At 33.8% G+C, this 16,477-nt stretch overlaps 1 protein-coding gene across 2 annotated transcripts; it reads right to left on the minus strand.

Moving 5' to 3' along the window:
- Positions 1-312: 312 nt before the first annotated feature.
- Positions 313-5,988, minus strand: LOC108739584 (organic cation transporter protein). Of its 2 annotated transcripts, none has more exons than XM_018473561.1 (5): positions 5,773-5,988; positions 2,276-2,495; positions 1,656-1,790; positions 1,411-1,580; positions 313-1,345 (listed from the first exon to the last, which is right to left on the minus strand). In XM_018473561.1, exons 1-5 carry the CDS (start codon positions 5,873-5,875, stop codon positions 372-374), a joined length of 1,602 nt encoding a protein of 533 aa, XP_018329063.1. In that variant the 5' UTR covers positions 5,876-5,988; the 3' UTR covers positions 313-371. The 2 variants fall into 2 exon arrangements, with proteins under 2 accessions (XP_018329063.1, XP_018329064.1); XM_018473562.1 differs by lacking the exon at positions 5,773-5,988 and adding an exon at positions 4,059-4,422.
- Positions 5,989-16,477: the final 10,489 nt, after the last annotated feature.

The following is a 16,477-nucleotide window of genomic DNA, read 5'->3' on the forward strand; positions in this document are numbered from 1 at the left end:
AAAACAGTCCAGATGCATATCAAATTGTAATTCCGGAACTGACCGGAAGTTGTTATGAATGAGGATTGTGGGTGCAATGGCGTGCACAATTAACGCAATTATTACCAAAAGAGTAATATCATTCAAATTGTTTTTGTTAGTTTCATTAGCAATAAAGCATATCGTAAATAAAGTAAATCGTTTGTTTTGTTTGATGACGCTAGCTGAGAAATGTTGAAATTTGATTTTAGTATATGAATATTTAATTTATCTCGATTTTATTATCAACTGTTTTGACAACTTTGGATAGGGCAGAGAACTTCGGACAATAAATGTAGTATCAAAACATATTTATTAGTAAACATCACTTTCACAGAAAAACAAGAATAAAATCAGCATCCGGTTGTTGTGTTAGTCATTTCAATTCCTCCTTTGTTTTGACCTTTAGCAAGTATTTCTGCCTCCGCTACAGTATCCGGCAACGGCAAATTTTTCGTTTCGGGTAAAAAAAAACATAAACAAGCTCCTATTAAAGGTACGACGCCAAACAACGTGGGTGGTATCCACTTCGACGTGGACGACAATCCCATAATGAACGGTGAGACCATAGATCCGAATCTTGCAGTCAATGACGCAAATCCTATTCCAGCATTTCGCAGAGTTGTAGGGAAGAGCTCGCCCGAGTAAACGTATAGTGTTCCGAAACACATGACCAGCCAGAACATACTGTTACAACCCAGCAAAGTTGTAGCCCAGGAATAATCAGGTGGTACAACGACAATTAGAAAAATTGAAATACCGGCAATGAGATCGGCAATGAGCAAAGTATTTCTTCTTCCTAAAATTTGAATGAACCAAACGGTGCAGATTGTTCCAGGGATTTGCACGGCACCCGATAGGGCAACGTTGATGAATATATTTCCCGCTAATCGACCCATGTATTGAGCAACACCGTAGAAACAAAATCCGCATGATATCCAATTGAATGATATGCACAAAGTTCGTTTTCTCATAACTGGAGTTTTAAAAAGATGAAATACGTTTCCTGCTTTCTTTTTCGAACTGACTGTTGTATTTCTGGCCGCTTCTTCAACGTTTTCTTTGATCTTACCTAAAGGAAGGTTATTGAACTTGGCCGCTTTCTCAAGGACCTGGACGACTTCCTTCGTTTTTCCCATTGCTAACAACCAGCGAGGTGATTCAGGTAAGATCCAATAGTACAATATGAGAATTGCTGGAGGAACTGATATAATCAACTGAAAATGTCTCCAATTTCGAAAATAATATCCCACAAGCGCTAACGTTACGTGTCCTAAATTGAACGGTATTTGATATAAGATTCCCACTGTAGTTCTGTATTTAGAACCTGGAAGATTTAATTAAATTTAGTTAGAATCATCAAGTAATTATTATCGATCGCTGTGTGAATACCAATGACTTCCATAACTATCACAAAACTTGTTATCATGGTTCCTCCTGTTGCGGTAGCGCAGATCAGCCTTAGAAGCAAAAATAACCAGAACCATGGCGCAAGGGCACATAAAGTTCCGCTGGCGACCTGAATAACAACTGCCCATACCAACGGAGCTTTTCGACCCCACCTAAAGTAAAAACATTATTTAACATTATATTAAATATTTTCTTTGCACTATAATGCAAAAAGGAATTGTCGTTACTTATCAGATATTACGCCAAATACCATGTTTCCAATTAGTATTCCAAGCATAGTAACAGTTTGGGCAAAGTTCGCCAGCTGACTTTTTTCACAAACGAGATTCCATTGGGTTATTATTGTTTCAGAAAATAATGATCTGAAATTATGATAGGAAATTGAAAGTGAAGTAATAATATATAGACACTTTTATTGCCACTAAATCACAATCACATCTTCATCTGTTATCTTGTTGACGACTTCAAACAGTTCAGTTTAAGACTAATTTACGTACTGCTATTGAACAGTATTCAGTTAATAACTACAGATGATGGGATGAATGCCATTTGTAGAAAACTTTATAAATGTTTGACAAGATCCTATTCGATTATGGATTAAGACAAAATAAGATTTATGAAATTGAGATACATCTAAATATACAAGGGGTGCAGCATAGATTTTTTGAAAATACACCTACAATACTAGAGGACCAATGCATTTTGACCACTACACTCAGATGGTAATGATTCTAAAATCAATTTTATTGCAACTACATTACCACATTTCAAAGGTAAATACGTATTCATCCACCCTGTACATCACATTAACTATTAATTTTATATCTCTGCTACTATTCGTACTCACCGATCATAAATGTAACCTGAACAGTTTTTAGAACATGTACTATTGGAATTATCATTGCACATAAATGAAACCGATGGAGCAAGAAAAACTATATTGAGTTGATGGAATGCGATTGGGAATTTTACTAAAAATACAGCAATGACAATAAGCAGTTGCCATTTTCCCCAAGTCCCGATCGATTTCTCGATGAAGTCATTGGAATGGGTTTTCTTAGCATCCACTAAAATCATAATTAATACAAATCAATGTCATATTTAATGTTGTTATTTTAAAGTATTTCTCTACTAAAGATTTTATTGATCGGAGTAAGATTCACTTAGGTATTAAATAAAAGAACATTGAAACTTTGTTTATATTACGTGTTATTAACGACTTGCCTCGGATTAGTTTTTCTCAAAGTAAAGACACTGTTTTATGGCAAACAATAAAAGATTTTTATACCAAAACTACACGTGCGAAGAGCGTAACCACCAATTTTATTTATAGATCACATTCAAATCGTGTTTACATCCACTAAAAAACTGTATAAAATACCACAAATGGCGCGGTAAACACCATCTGTAGTACAATGCTACATTTAGTGGAATTCATTATGCTCAACAAGGTCCATTTAAATAGATGGATATCCACTTGCTGAACTGAATCCACGGCGTAGCTCACCACTACGTGATAGGCACGTTACCAAAATCGAACAAACAAATTCGAAGTGGTCAGTGAAACTGCCAGACGCGGATCGCGATTTCGATCTTTTTGGATCTCATCAGCGCGTCGCAAACAGTTTCGACAGAACACCGATCAATTTTTACCTGCTGTCTTAACAGCGCAAAAAAATCGAAATCGCGATCCGCATCTAGCAGTTTCGACAGAATACTGACCATTTCGAATTTCATTGTTAAAAAACTATATTTAACTCGAAAATTTTACATTCACCTATTTCAATTAAAATTAACAGTATAACGTTTATTTTTCCGCAAGATCTTTAATTTGCCCTTAGTCCTTAGCCATTAAAACAATTCATAAGCATAAACCCATGATTCGCTACCAGTTGTGACCATCTGGAGCAAATTTGAGTTGTCGCAGACAGAGTCCAACAGCTCCTTAGCAATGTTATTGCGATGCTGTTTTTAGTCGAAATTGAGCAATTTTGGTACCAATTTCGCGACGACTCGTTTCATGCCAAAATCATTGATCAAAATCGAATGACATGAGCTAATCGATATGTTTAAGTCCCTAGTAACTTCTCTAACGGTGATTCGACGATTGGCCAATACTATTTTCTTTACTTCATCAATCTTTTTGTCTGCTGTTGACATGAAGGTAGCTTCACCATATGCCACAGTCAACGTTCGGAACGCGTCCGCACACTTAATTTTGTTTTTCACACAAAATTTGATACAGATTCTTTGATTCATTATTTTGAATAAGAAAAAATCGAAGACGAGTCAAAAATTAACTGAACATTCAACATGACCGAAATTGTCGATATAAGTGAGAGACATGAGTACCAACATAACGCGGAAATTCAAAATTCGCGATTCTTTTTGAACAGACCTCATACATAGCATATACATATACAACTGTTTATTCTTTATTGGACAAGGAACGTGTCGTTTCGCGTGACATTATAAGAGCAATTTTTCTGGGAAAGTATTTCTGGGTGCAACTTTGATTTAAATTATTGCATTATTCATAACATATACATACGTAACCGTATAATATTCACCAAGTAGGTACTTGTTTGTATAAATTTAATAATTTTCATGAAATAGACAAATTAACTTACTCTTTTTTAATGGTATTCCACCAAAGGAACACAAACTGATACGATATTAAATTTTAAGGTGAACGACCACTTCATTGCACTTAAACTATATTGATTATGTTTATCATCGATTCCGATTTGGTGCACACTGAACGTCTCGACGCAAGTTTATTCTGATAAAAATCGTGGGGACGCGTGAACTTACTTCACACAAATCTGTTGTAAGTTATTATACACCCAATAACGCGTATGATGTCAGGAAGGGTTACGAAATTTGAAAATTACTCTATGCATGTACTTGTAGTCTTTTAACATCGCATCACATGTTATACACATTGACCAATAAAGTGGTTGGCGTTCGACTGCCGGTGAAACCGCAAATAAATTAAACTTGAGCGAATTCAGCCGTAAACACGGATCATTTATACATTTATATATACAATAAATACCCATTTTGTGTAATTTGGTTATGTAATACTATATATGCGCGTATTTTAAATAATGTGCTTACTTTTGTTCGGTTATTTCTGATAGCGAGTGAATCATTTACAAAATTTTATTATATTATACTTACGTACCTGGATAATTTTATAATTATCAAGTCATTCATTATATTAATTACATAAATATTGAACTTTTGATATAGGTACATTTTCCAGGAATTATTTTAACCCTTCATGATACGCGTGCGAAATTGTATCATCTCGGGGAAACGACCAGTATAGAAAAACAACCACTTTAAATATGTTTAGTGTAGTATAATAAAAGAAATTTTGAAATTTCCCCAAGTACATAATATTAAAAAAAACAAATTAGAAGAAGTGGATTTTAGATATCTAGGAAGTCAGATAAGTCAGGATGGAAGGAGTAGTAAGGATATAAAGCAGAGGAAAGGGCAGGGTCGTGTCGCCTTTAATAAAAAGAAGTTACTTCTATGCTCGCGGACGGTTAATTTAGAAATTCGAAAAAGGTTGTTAAAGGTGTATGTTTGGAGCACGGCATTGTACGGGTGCGAAACATGGACAGTGGGCGCGAAAAGAAAAGATTAGAAATGTTCGAAATGTGGTGTTATAGGCGGATGATGAAGATAACGTGAGTAGAAAAGGTTAGAAATGAAGAGGCATTAGAAAGAATAGGAGAACAGAGGACTCTATGGAAGTCAATAAAAAATAGGCGAGATAGGTTGATAGGACACCTTCTCAGACATGAAGGTCTAGTCAGAGAGGAAAACGATATTTTCAGTTAATTTTTTTTTTTTTCGTTGATAACCATTCAGTGAATTTGAATACCCTTACGCTAAAGTGATTCTCCAGAGTTCAAGTTACTTATTATAAAAGTTTGAAATTTCTCTTAGCTTTTTTTCTGTTAATAAAAATAAATTTAATCTGTTCAGTTAACGAATCTCCATAAAATGACGTGTAAAATTACAATTTTTTAAAATTTCAATAACTTTTTAACGGTTTAGTGAATCGATTTGTAATTTTTACAGGAGTTTTAGAATTGAATGAGGAACATTCTTCCAAATTTTTATTTGTCTCGTAACATTATGACACCTCCCAAACATCTTTAACCTAAAATAACTTAACAACCTAACCTAACCTAATCACTGACTTGCATCTGTGACGTCAAAGATAGAGGTTCTATTGACTGCTTATTTATACACAGAAGATGTTAAACCTAATGTACCTATGTACTGTGCCCCATAGGGTAGATTCTAACACATCCCAATACGTACCAATCGTCTTATTTGTAGTAGTTTTACATATGTTTGTGATCAGGGGTGCCACGATGTCTTGTTTCGATTCTTGGTCAGTTATCGTCATCATCGTCATCAACATCTTCACAAAATCCTCAGCTCAAAGACTATTTTCACACTCATAACTTCTTTCTATTTTGAGCCAAAAAGAAAGAGAAGCAACTTCACTTCCTCGTCCAGGCAAACTAACTCCTCAATAACTCAAACAAACTCTAAGGTATAGACATAGGATTATTAGGTGATTAAGAGATATTAGGTTTTTATGATGTTGTATCACCTTCTGTTTATCGACAGATAAATAGTTGATGTATTACAATTTCCGAGCTAAGGAAATGCATAGCTAAGTTACAGTGAGCCCTATATTCTGGAATGGCTACCATATACGTAATGAAGCACCTGTTTGTGATTTAGTTTTAAAAGTTGAGGTTAATAAGCATAAAATGTATACTATCGGTCGAATATGCTGTAGCATATATCTATAACTTCATTTCCAGTGTGTGACTTGATATCAAGTGCTTTATTATTTATTACTTCATTTACCAAGAGATGAATTTTCCTATTTTGAAAATGTTGTATCACGTACGATTATTGTTTTATTTCTTCCCTGAATATATACAGTATATTAATTTTAACTCATATTTTCGTTCGGTTTTTCTATCTGATACGTTGTTAGTGAGTAATTAACAAATAAAAATTGGAACGAGTTACAAATCAGAGAGCATTCAGTTTTACTCACAGCCGTCTCTAACACAAGTCATGCTGAGAAATTTGGCAACAGCGCATTGCTTCGATGTGAGAGTCCTATTCTGCGAGTCTTAGTTGTTATTACTACACGTAGTTACACATGATTTTGAGAGACCCATTACGATAAAAATTAATTGAATTATTAAATAACTAACTAAATAACATCACTGATAGTATGTGACATTATTTAAAATACACTTCAACATGTAGGTATTAAGAATAAAATAGAAAAGACAAAAGATTAGGTGTAAACATTGTTAGGTACCTACATGAATTTCATCTCGATAATTGTAATTTTATTAAAGCAAATTTCCACACCACAATTGAAGTATTGCCAAGGCGCGTTAGCTTTTTTTGGGGTTCACCAATAGCCCTGCCATCCCATTAGAAAAAACTAATTACAATTTCTAATTTACGGATTTTTGCTGTCTTACAGTTAGCTGAATTTGAATTGGAGTGGCCGGACTCTTGCTTTCTATAATTTATAATTTTAACGTAATCATTAAGCAAAACATTAGCAAAAGAAGATAAAATTTGGAAGAATATATCTTTATAATGTTTTCCAAAACTAAATATTTTTGAAAATAGTTAATTTTCCTAAAATTGGTTTTTGGTGTTCAGCCCGTAAATATTGTGTCTGCAGATTTTCGTTATTACTTATTTCTTCAAGAATGGCATAAATGTGAAAAAAAAAACTATACTAATATTATCAGTAGGAACAGAAAGTCCTCCCCTTTGTAAATAATCAAAATAAATATCTCCAACGCAAGAGCCTTTATTGTTTATTATGAGCGAAACACAATTGTTGCAAGTTATCTTTTTACGAGCAGAATGAACTGCATATCCTGAAATGGAAATTTTTAAGGAGTCATCTAAATCACAATTCATTAAAAAATCGGAATTTAAAATTTCAATAAACTGACTTATGTTTAAGGGAGACTCTTCAACAATTTAAATTCCTGTTTCATTATTCTCTGGTAATTTAGGATATGTTAAAAGCACACTCAAAACATTACCGGCAGTGGATACTTTTTTTTACTGTTTTTATAATGTCACTTTCGTTAAAGTGATGTATGTAAACTGCAGAATATTTTCATGGAGTCCAATCTTTGCGAGGTATAGTACTTATGCATTTTTTTCGCATTTCATCATTTTTTTGGGAATAAAAATATAGACATACTTGTACTTACATTTTAAAGATGATTTATAATTTGAATAGCAACTGGGAACACAACGACGAGAGGCATTTTGTTAAGAAATAAACCAGAAAATTTACAACCAAAACACACAATCTGACATTTTCACTTCTTTCACATAATAGTTAATATTGCCTTCTGCAATTAAAAACTGTATCCAAAGGTATTAATCACTATAACACACTATAATCATCCTTATTGCGCATTTACTGCACGATATTTCCGCTAAAATTAAAATATTATAGAACAACGAAAAAACACAACAACTATTGTATTAGTTGTAACTCCCATTAACTGGGAAATCCTGGGACTCCCACAGTGTTGCCAAGTAAACCTTCAGCATGGCTTGTAAGTAGAGACGGCTGTGGTTTTACCTTTGATATCATTATATTCGTCGACGAACTAAACTTTTGTTCATATTTACGAAATTGAATAATGTTCTTTAAGTTCGTAGGAAGATTGCCCTAAATAGAGAATTAGTAATTTTCGCTTCTCATGGACCTACCATATAAATTTCTAGCCACTTAAAAGAGTAGTTACTGTTTCTCTTTTTAAATAAAGATCGTCAGTAAGCGTAATGAAATGTTTAGTCGAGAACCGTTTTAAGCTTAGTACACATACGTGGTCATTAACAGGTTGTTTAAAATTTCCCTTTGTGCATCTTCTGGACCATTTAAAATTAGACGAGTAGGTAGGAGCACAGGAATATATATACAGTATCCTGGATATTCACAATCTCGTTTCCAGTGTGTGGTTTCATATCAAAGGTCTTTTTAAATTTTCATTTTAAAAACCATTATCATTATTCATAACAGCTTCGAATATTTTTTTAATTATAAGTGTAAAAATCTGGCACAGGCAAACTACTTCCACTCAGGGCCAGATAGTGAATTTGTGGGGCCCCGGGGGCTTGGGGGCTTACTTAATTATTCAACTATTAATTGCCATTTTGTCGGGTATAGTAAAAAAATAGGACAATAAAATATTTTAACACAGTTTGTCAAAAATAGAATTGTAGAAAAAAAAATATGTTGGACGATAAGCAGCGGAAATTCCCCCGTAATAGACGTACACGCCAGAAAATACACAGACCGAAAATAAGTGACGGGGAATTCCCCGGTTTCGATAGATGCGCACACGGGTTGATTGATCGCAGGGTTACCAACCTTATGATCGGATGTTTTTTAATTTTGGGTATTCTTCTTTTATACATAATATCGTCCATTGTTTCAATGGAGACTGGGGGCCTTTTGTACCCACGGGGCTCAAAAAGCCTTTGAGTAGATCTGTCTGTGCTTCCTCTTTTGCAAAAACATTTATTTTGCGGGCTTTTACATCATGGCCGATGGCGATTTGTTATGCTATACGTTACGCTGGTCGTAAACGGTAATATCCTTACTAATTTAAAAAGTTAGCCTATTACGGTTTAATACAGAAGCAATCCCCCTCAGCTTTTCTGTTCTATCTCGTATTAAATTCCTTTAAATTATACGGGATGGTCGTTTTGATTTTAATAGTGTATTTATACAGTCTAGCTTCCCTAAATCGAACCTCCTGAATGCAACTGGTTATGCTCAAATTAGATATTATCTAAGTTAAGGAAAATTTCTGCTATTATCGATGCCGTTGATTTTTCCTAAGAAATATAAGAACAAAGGCTTTCACGGACGGAATTCATAGTAGAATGAAGATTCGGGCTATGGGACCGTAGTCTAAGTGAACTATTCTGTCCAGCCGTTTCGTCGGCTACTGCTGCAAAGTGTACTCTTTTTGAACAAAAAAATAGTTGGTCACCTTACTTATAACGTCTGTCGTGAGTAAAAGTATTCGTACGAGTATGTCTTCACACAACTTCAGCCGGTTGGGGTGCGCGCGCCGACCTTACTGTTAGATCCGCACTTTCGCACACGGTATATCTCTCATATTTAAAATACCAATTGGCAAATGTACCTATTTGTAATAAATGAAAATTAAAAAAAATAATTTCAAAAATGAACTTTGAACATACCCAATTGTCTAACGAAAGGTGACCCTGGTATATCTAGTAAATAACAATCCACTGAAAAAAAAAAATAATAAAACATTTGGTATCTATTATACTGGTATTTCTTGTTGATGTATGAAACCAGGTATAACTATTTGATACAACTTTCAATACAAGAATATGATTAGTTTTTTATAAGTTGATTATTATTTGTTCCTCACGATTGTCACCGCCTGCAACTCTTTGAGATAATTGCAACAGAATGTGCACAGCTCAAGGACGAAGTCATTGCCTTGGAGATGCATATTAAGCATACATAAATTATTAAATATTTCATTACCATTTTATGAATAGTAATTATTTTTCGGTTAAAGTGTTGTGTCTAATTATTTTGCACGAATAATGACTGTTTTCTAAAAATTAATTATTATTTGTGGATAGCTTTTTATGACAGAATCATAAACTACTTGCGTCGTTATACTTTGACCATATAATAACGATAAATAGATAGAAAACATAAAACTACGTAAGAAATGGGCAATAAATAATCGCCACTACAGCCGAACTTTTAGTTATTTTAGTGAATTTAGCGAAATATAGAGTTCCAGCATTCCTTCGTTACCACAAGATCATCAGTCTAAGGTCAGGCTCGACAACCACCTCAACAACTTATATCCTGAGTCAATCTTCGCATTCGTCGAAAACTAAAACATCTTTTTTTTCCGAATAATCATCTAATTTAGCTCTTGCTCTGCCCCTCTTTACTCCTGGTTCTGTCACTTGCTCTAAACCATCATTATGAATGAGAGAGTATTCGTGTAACTGTTTATACAAAAGAGAAGTCAGTTTGCCGCCATTAATAAATTAATTTACATTTACAGAGAGACATACATAAGTATAATATCTGTGGAATTTAAATTATTGCTGTAATACAAACCTACCTTCGTCATTAATTTTAGATAATCTGTGTATCCAGACGCCATTTAATTTGTTAGTTTTTTACGCAGTACATATGCAACGTATTGTAGATAAAATATTACGACAAATACAAGGGATTAAAATGGGAGACTCGTTTAGAATTGAAATAGCAAACAAACGGATTAATGTCAATTAAATATAAAAAAGCTAGTTGTAATCTAAAATAATCCCGAAAATTTAATGTTCAGTCTTTCCTGGTAACTCGTATTATTTATTAACTGATTGTTCTAAACCGTTCATTAAATTACGAAAAATGCTCTTATCGCACTGCCTTTAATTCCTTCCAAACAGATAACCGTGCCAACTGATTATGCAAAGCGTATTGATAAAAAGAATAGTACATATTTGTTTTTACTGTATTGTTAAATACAATTAGAGACAATTGTGTTAAATAAAAACGTGATCATACATTAGATATGAGCTTTTACAATACCGTTAATTGTAGGGGAAAAATAACCTTGCCAAGAATAAAAGATTATGTACCTATAGACAATTTCCAATTTTGCCTTTTGGCGTATATATATAGAACTCAAAGCCAAATTGAGGGTAAAATTGTGTTTTATATAATACTTTATAAACAAAACCGACGTTTTCCTTTCACTGAGCATTCCAAAAAGGAAATACATACGTCGCTTTTGCTGCAATAAAGTATAGGTTAATGCTTATTTTTATCCTTAATTTGACTTATATATTCAATTCTATCAACTATAAAATTCATTGAACTTACTGAAAGTTTAAAATTAATTGTTGGGGGATTGCGAAGGAATGTGTTTTTGTGAGGATTTGTTATTTACCCACTCATCATCATGTTCGAAAGAATAGGAATCGTGGCATTTATTTACAATGGACAACCTTTAATCTTTATTAATAGAACTGCAGAATTCGTCGATTGATTGATTTATTGTAAGTGATACCATGTGTGACCGGTTTTTATAAAAACAAGGTTTCCTAAATTCGTATATTTACACTTGTAGTTATAGTTATTAATTCCATAACTACAAGTTATAAAATTCAAAAATTCAGATATATGTATATGCAATATGTACTATCTGACATATCAATACGAATCTGTCTGGACCATAACCATCTAGAGTGGTAAACCGGTTCACCTACCCTCAAATATGTAACATATTGGTTTGGCAGAGACCGCAAATACGCAGTAAGTTATAACAGTGATAACTGACAGTTAACGACAATTCAGATGAGACTGGGAATAGGTCATACACGAGAGACAATATGGCATTATTACCGAACAGAAATGGAAAAAATTGTTAACTGTGAATGAGCGCAGCTGTTTGGCTATTTAATAGAGATAGTGAAATGGACAACATTATTTTCAATATGATCCCATCCTCTCATGGGCAAAACCACCATCGTTGTATTCGATGCAAGGTATTGATTAATTAATGAGCAAATCCTGTACCTACTGATGAACAGCGTATATGTAATTCCATATATAATCTGTCAGTATTCCACATGTGCAAAAACTTTTCTTCATTTTTTATTTCGTCCGTCTCGTAAGTCTTATTTTAACATTCATCCGCCCATTCCCACGACTCTGCACTGTCCGGTCATCTGCATTAGCAGCTGGTGGGGTTGTAAAGATATTTTTTATACTATTTGGATTAATAACAACTGAATTACGGGGAGGAAGGAATTTATTTCAGCATTCCACCCGTCTACAGTGATGTGTGCTGTAGAGTCCTCCATTCTCCTATTCTTTATAATAGCTCTTTATTTCTAACCTTCTCCATCCTCGATATCCTCATCATTCGTCTATAACACCACATTTTGAACGCTTCTAACCTTTTCTTTCCCGCCGCGCCCACCGTCTGGGTTTCGCACCCGTACAGCGCCGCGCTAAAAACATACACCTTTAACAACTTTTTTCGAACTTACAAATTAATCGTTCTCGAGCATAGAAGTGACTTCTTTTTATTGAAGGCGACTTAACCCCGCGCTATCCTCTGCTTTATATCCCTATTACTCCTTCCGTCCTGACTTATTTGTTTTCCTAGATACCTAAAATCACTTCTTGACACAACTTCTTCTAATTTTAGGCATGAAGGTCTAGTCAGAAACATATTAGATGCAGAAATGGGAGTTAGGAGGTGTGAGGTACACCTAGATTAGATTATTGTTCGCAAATAGTTAAGGATGTAGGTTGCTCTAGTTTTGGAGAAATGTGAAGATTAGCTCAGGATAGGAAAAAGTGGAGGTGCGTGTCCAATCAGACGACCTTATGATAATAATGATGATGACAGATATGTCAAATTTTAATTAAAAAGCTTATAAGTGTATGTGACCAACCCTGGTATCAAAAGATTCCTTATCTAATGCGTCTACATTTGAACGTGATTGTTTTCATTGCTAATTTTCAACCAACTTTATATTGTTTTTTTGAAAATTTAGGCAATGTTAGTACCTACTAAAGTTACATTTGCCATTCAATGTGTGAACTACGGTAAGGTAACAATAAATTAGTTTAATTTCTAATATTGAATTAATTTGTGTTATTATTGTCTTAACTACTCGATACTATCTTCTTTATTATCTTGAAATTCACTTATATACTTTTTAATGTCGTTATTAAGTAAAAGTAGCATTATAACGTAATGTAGGTAGTGACCCTTTCGAAGCCTTTTTTGTCAAGTAACCGTCTGACATTTGAAATCGTTTCCCTTTTCTACGCCTCTTGAGTGTGGAGATAACTTCAGAATAGCAGGCCTCTGTTTACGTGGAAGAGACGATATCAATGAAGATATCGACAGATATATTCGAAGGGATAGATGGGATGTTTGCTGGTGACAGACTCAGAAAGTCCATTTCAGAAGCCGTTGTACGAGAAAAATGAGGAAGTGTTAGATTTTCCAAACACTTTATATCAGACGGAAACCGTACGTTTACCCCACATTTATCTTTTTCATCCGTCAGAAAAGTAGAAGCAAAAGAAGAAGACCAGGGGTTCGGTGTGAGGGTTGAAATATTTAAGGGTCTGAGGAATTGGCGAGAGGGCGGCAGAAGACACTTACATCCAGTCGCCGAAATTCTGTTTTCCGACCGTCTCCTTGCACCCCCGAGATAGAAAAAGCTTTCACGGCAACTTTAATTTGTCACTCAGACGCATACGTCTCCGGACTCTTGCAATCATTGGGGGAAATCCTCTGAAGTCGATGAATCCCCAATGAATCTCTCCATTTCGACCGATAGGTAGGTTTTCTTTTCTTTTTTATATTTCTTATAGGTAGGCTCACAATAAAGCTCATAAGCACTTGAGTACTACATTATTGACAGATTTATTTTAAAAATATTTTTAGATTATTTCTCATAAACTAATTTAACAATTTTTCCATTCTTTTATATAATTTGATGCATACGTATGCTTTTCTTAAATGCCTTTTTGTCTTGTAATTTCACAGACTATGTTATCTGTGGAAAACCAAAATGCATACATACATACGTATTTTTGTATACCATATATTTTATACTGATGCTACTCGTGTGCTTCTACGTTTCCATCTGTCTTTTCAAATTAATCACGCCTTTGTATGTTTTTAATAAAACAAATAGTGAGTTTTACTTTGTTTCATGTCAACTTTACTGTCTTATCAATCCATCCAGTGTCGTATATATATTAGTTAAAATTTAATATAATATTTCATCATTCTAAATAAATAACGATTATTAAAATATGTAGTTGTTTTTAGAATATTGAACTTTAAAATGATACTGATGCCGTTCCATGCTCCAGTGCAAGGGTCGCCAGTGACAATTGCGGCTCTTCAAGTTCCCTTAAAAAAATTAATAGTTAAAGCGGAGTGGACAGACACGTTACAATGAATTTCAATGAACAAAGTCTAAAGCTTTAAGGAAACACTATATTTTCATAACTGGAAGAAGTAGTTGGTTTTGAAAATAACATGCTTCTTTTGACACCGGGATGTAAACATTGCTTCAATTAACACTGATGGTTACTTCACAAGAACGATTAAAACAATGAAAGACAACTTTAAGGAACGATTTGATCAGTTCAAAATAAATAAGCTTACCTAGTTATTCATTGTGAATCCTCTCAAAGGAAACAGAAAAGAACTAAATTTTACTCCATCTGGCATCAAGGCTGGTGTATTTCAAATCCAATTATTAGATCTAAAAAGCAAGGATTTGTGGAGTTCGAAATTTAGTAATCTAAATAGTAGATTAGAAGAGCTGGAAAGGTAGAAATATCTTTTGATATCGCAAAATATATGGGTAGCTCTAAAAGAGTTTGGGGCACTAATTTTCGATACCTAATGAAATAATCTTCCGAAATCCTATGACCAAATAGAAAAATGACTGTTAGTGTGCTGACGATCTTTGCTCAATATATTGGTGAGAACAAGTTTTCTCTTTTATGAACTTCATAAAGTACAAGCTAAGAAGTCAAATAACTAATCAGAATTTAGAGTGGAGCCTTAAACTCAAAAAATACTAGTTCTGTGCCGGACTTACCATATTTTGTAATACAGTAATNAAAGCGGAGTGGACAGACACGTTACAATGAATCTCAATGAACAAAGTCTAAAGCTTCAAGGAAACACTATATTTTCATTACTGGAAGAAGTAGTTGGTTTTTAAAGTAATATGCCTCTTTTGACACCGGGATGTAAACATTTCTTCTATTGACACTGATGGTTACTTCACAAGAAAGATCAAAACAATGGAAGACAACTTTAAGGAACGATTTGATCAGTTCAAAATAAATAATCCTACCTAGTCATTCATTGTGAATCCTCTCAAAGGAAACAGAAAAGAACTAAATTTTACTCCATCTGGTATCAAAGCTGGTGTATTTGAAATGCAATTATTAGATCTAAAAAGCAAAGATTTGTGGAGATTAGAAGAGTTGGAAAGGCAGAAATATCTTTTGATATCGCAGAATATATGGGTAGCTCTAAAAGAGCTTGGGGCACTAATTTTCGATACCTAATGGTATAATCTTCTGAAATCCTATGACCAAATAGAAAAATAACTTTTAGTGTGCTGACGATCTTTGGGTCAATATATTGGTGAGAGCAAGTTTTCTCTTTTATAAACTTCATAAAGTACAAGCTAAGAAGTCAAATAACTAATCAGAATTTAGAGTGAAGCCTTAAACTCAAAAAATACTAGTTCTGTGCCGGACTTACCATATTTTGTAGTACAGTAATAATATAAATAATAATGAATAAAATCGTATTTTATTTCATCACCACTACTTTATGTGAAATAATAATGATTAAAAATTCCTGTCTCTTTAAAATTTATGAAACAATATTTTTATTGGGATGAGCTCTATCAGCTTAAAAGTTTGCCGGCCCTTACTCTAGTGCATGAACATGCCCCGCTATTTATGCAAATCTGTATTTTAAATATGTTAGGTAGGTAGTTCAATTAAATTTTGCTTTTTGGAAACCTTTGACCACACTGTATATCATCTCATATTATGAAACTGTATTGGTATTTGTATACCTAACGCTTTATAGCAACACATGGGTCAGGTCTGTCCGTTACCTGTGGTAAAGTTTTTCATGCGTTAAATTAGTTTTCTTTGACTTTGTGGTACTTCATAAAGGTACAATTTTCTGGTGGTAATGTGAAACGTACAAAAGTCAGAAGTTAATTAAACTGGTAGTGCTTGCTTTAGGAAGTAATCATCTTGGAGCCAGTAGTTTGCTATTTAGAAGAGCGAAGAATTTTAAAACAGGAAATTGTACGGAATGCCATTTAAACAGCGGATGTAAAGTGGATCTGATAATTAATT

The sequence above is a fragment of the Agrilus planipennis genome, unplaced genomic scaffold (genome assembly GCF_000699045.2).
Source record: "Agrilus planipennis isolate EAB-ADULT unplaced genomic scaffold, Apla_2.0 scaffold173, whole genome shotgun sequence".
In the NCBI taxonomy this organism is placed as follows: Eukaryota; Metazoa; Arthropoda; class Insecta; order Coleoptera; family Buprestidae; genus Agrilus; species Agrilus planipennis.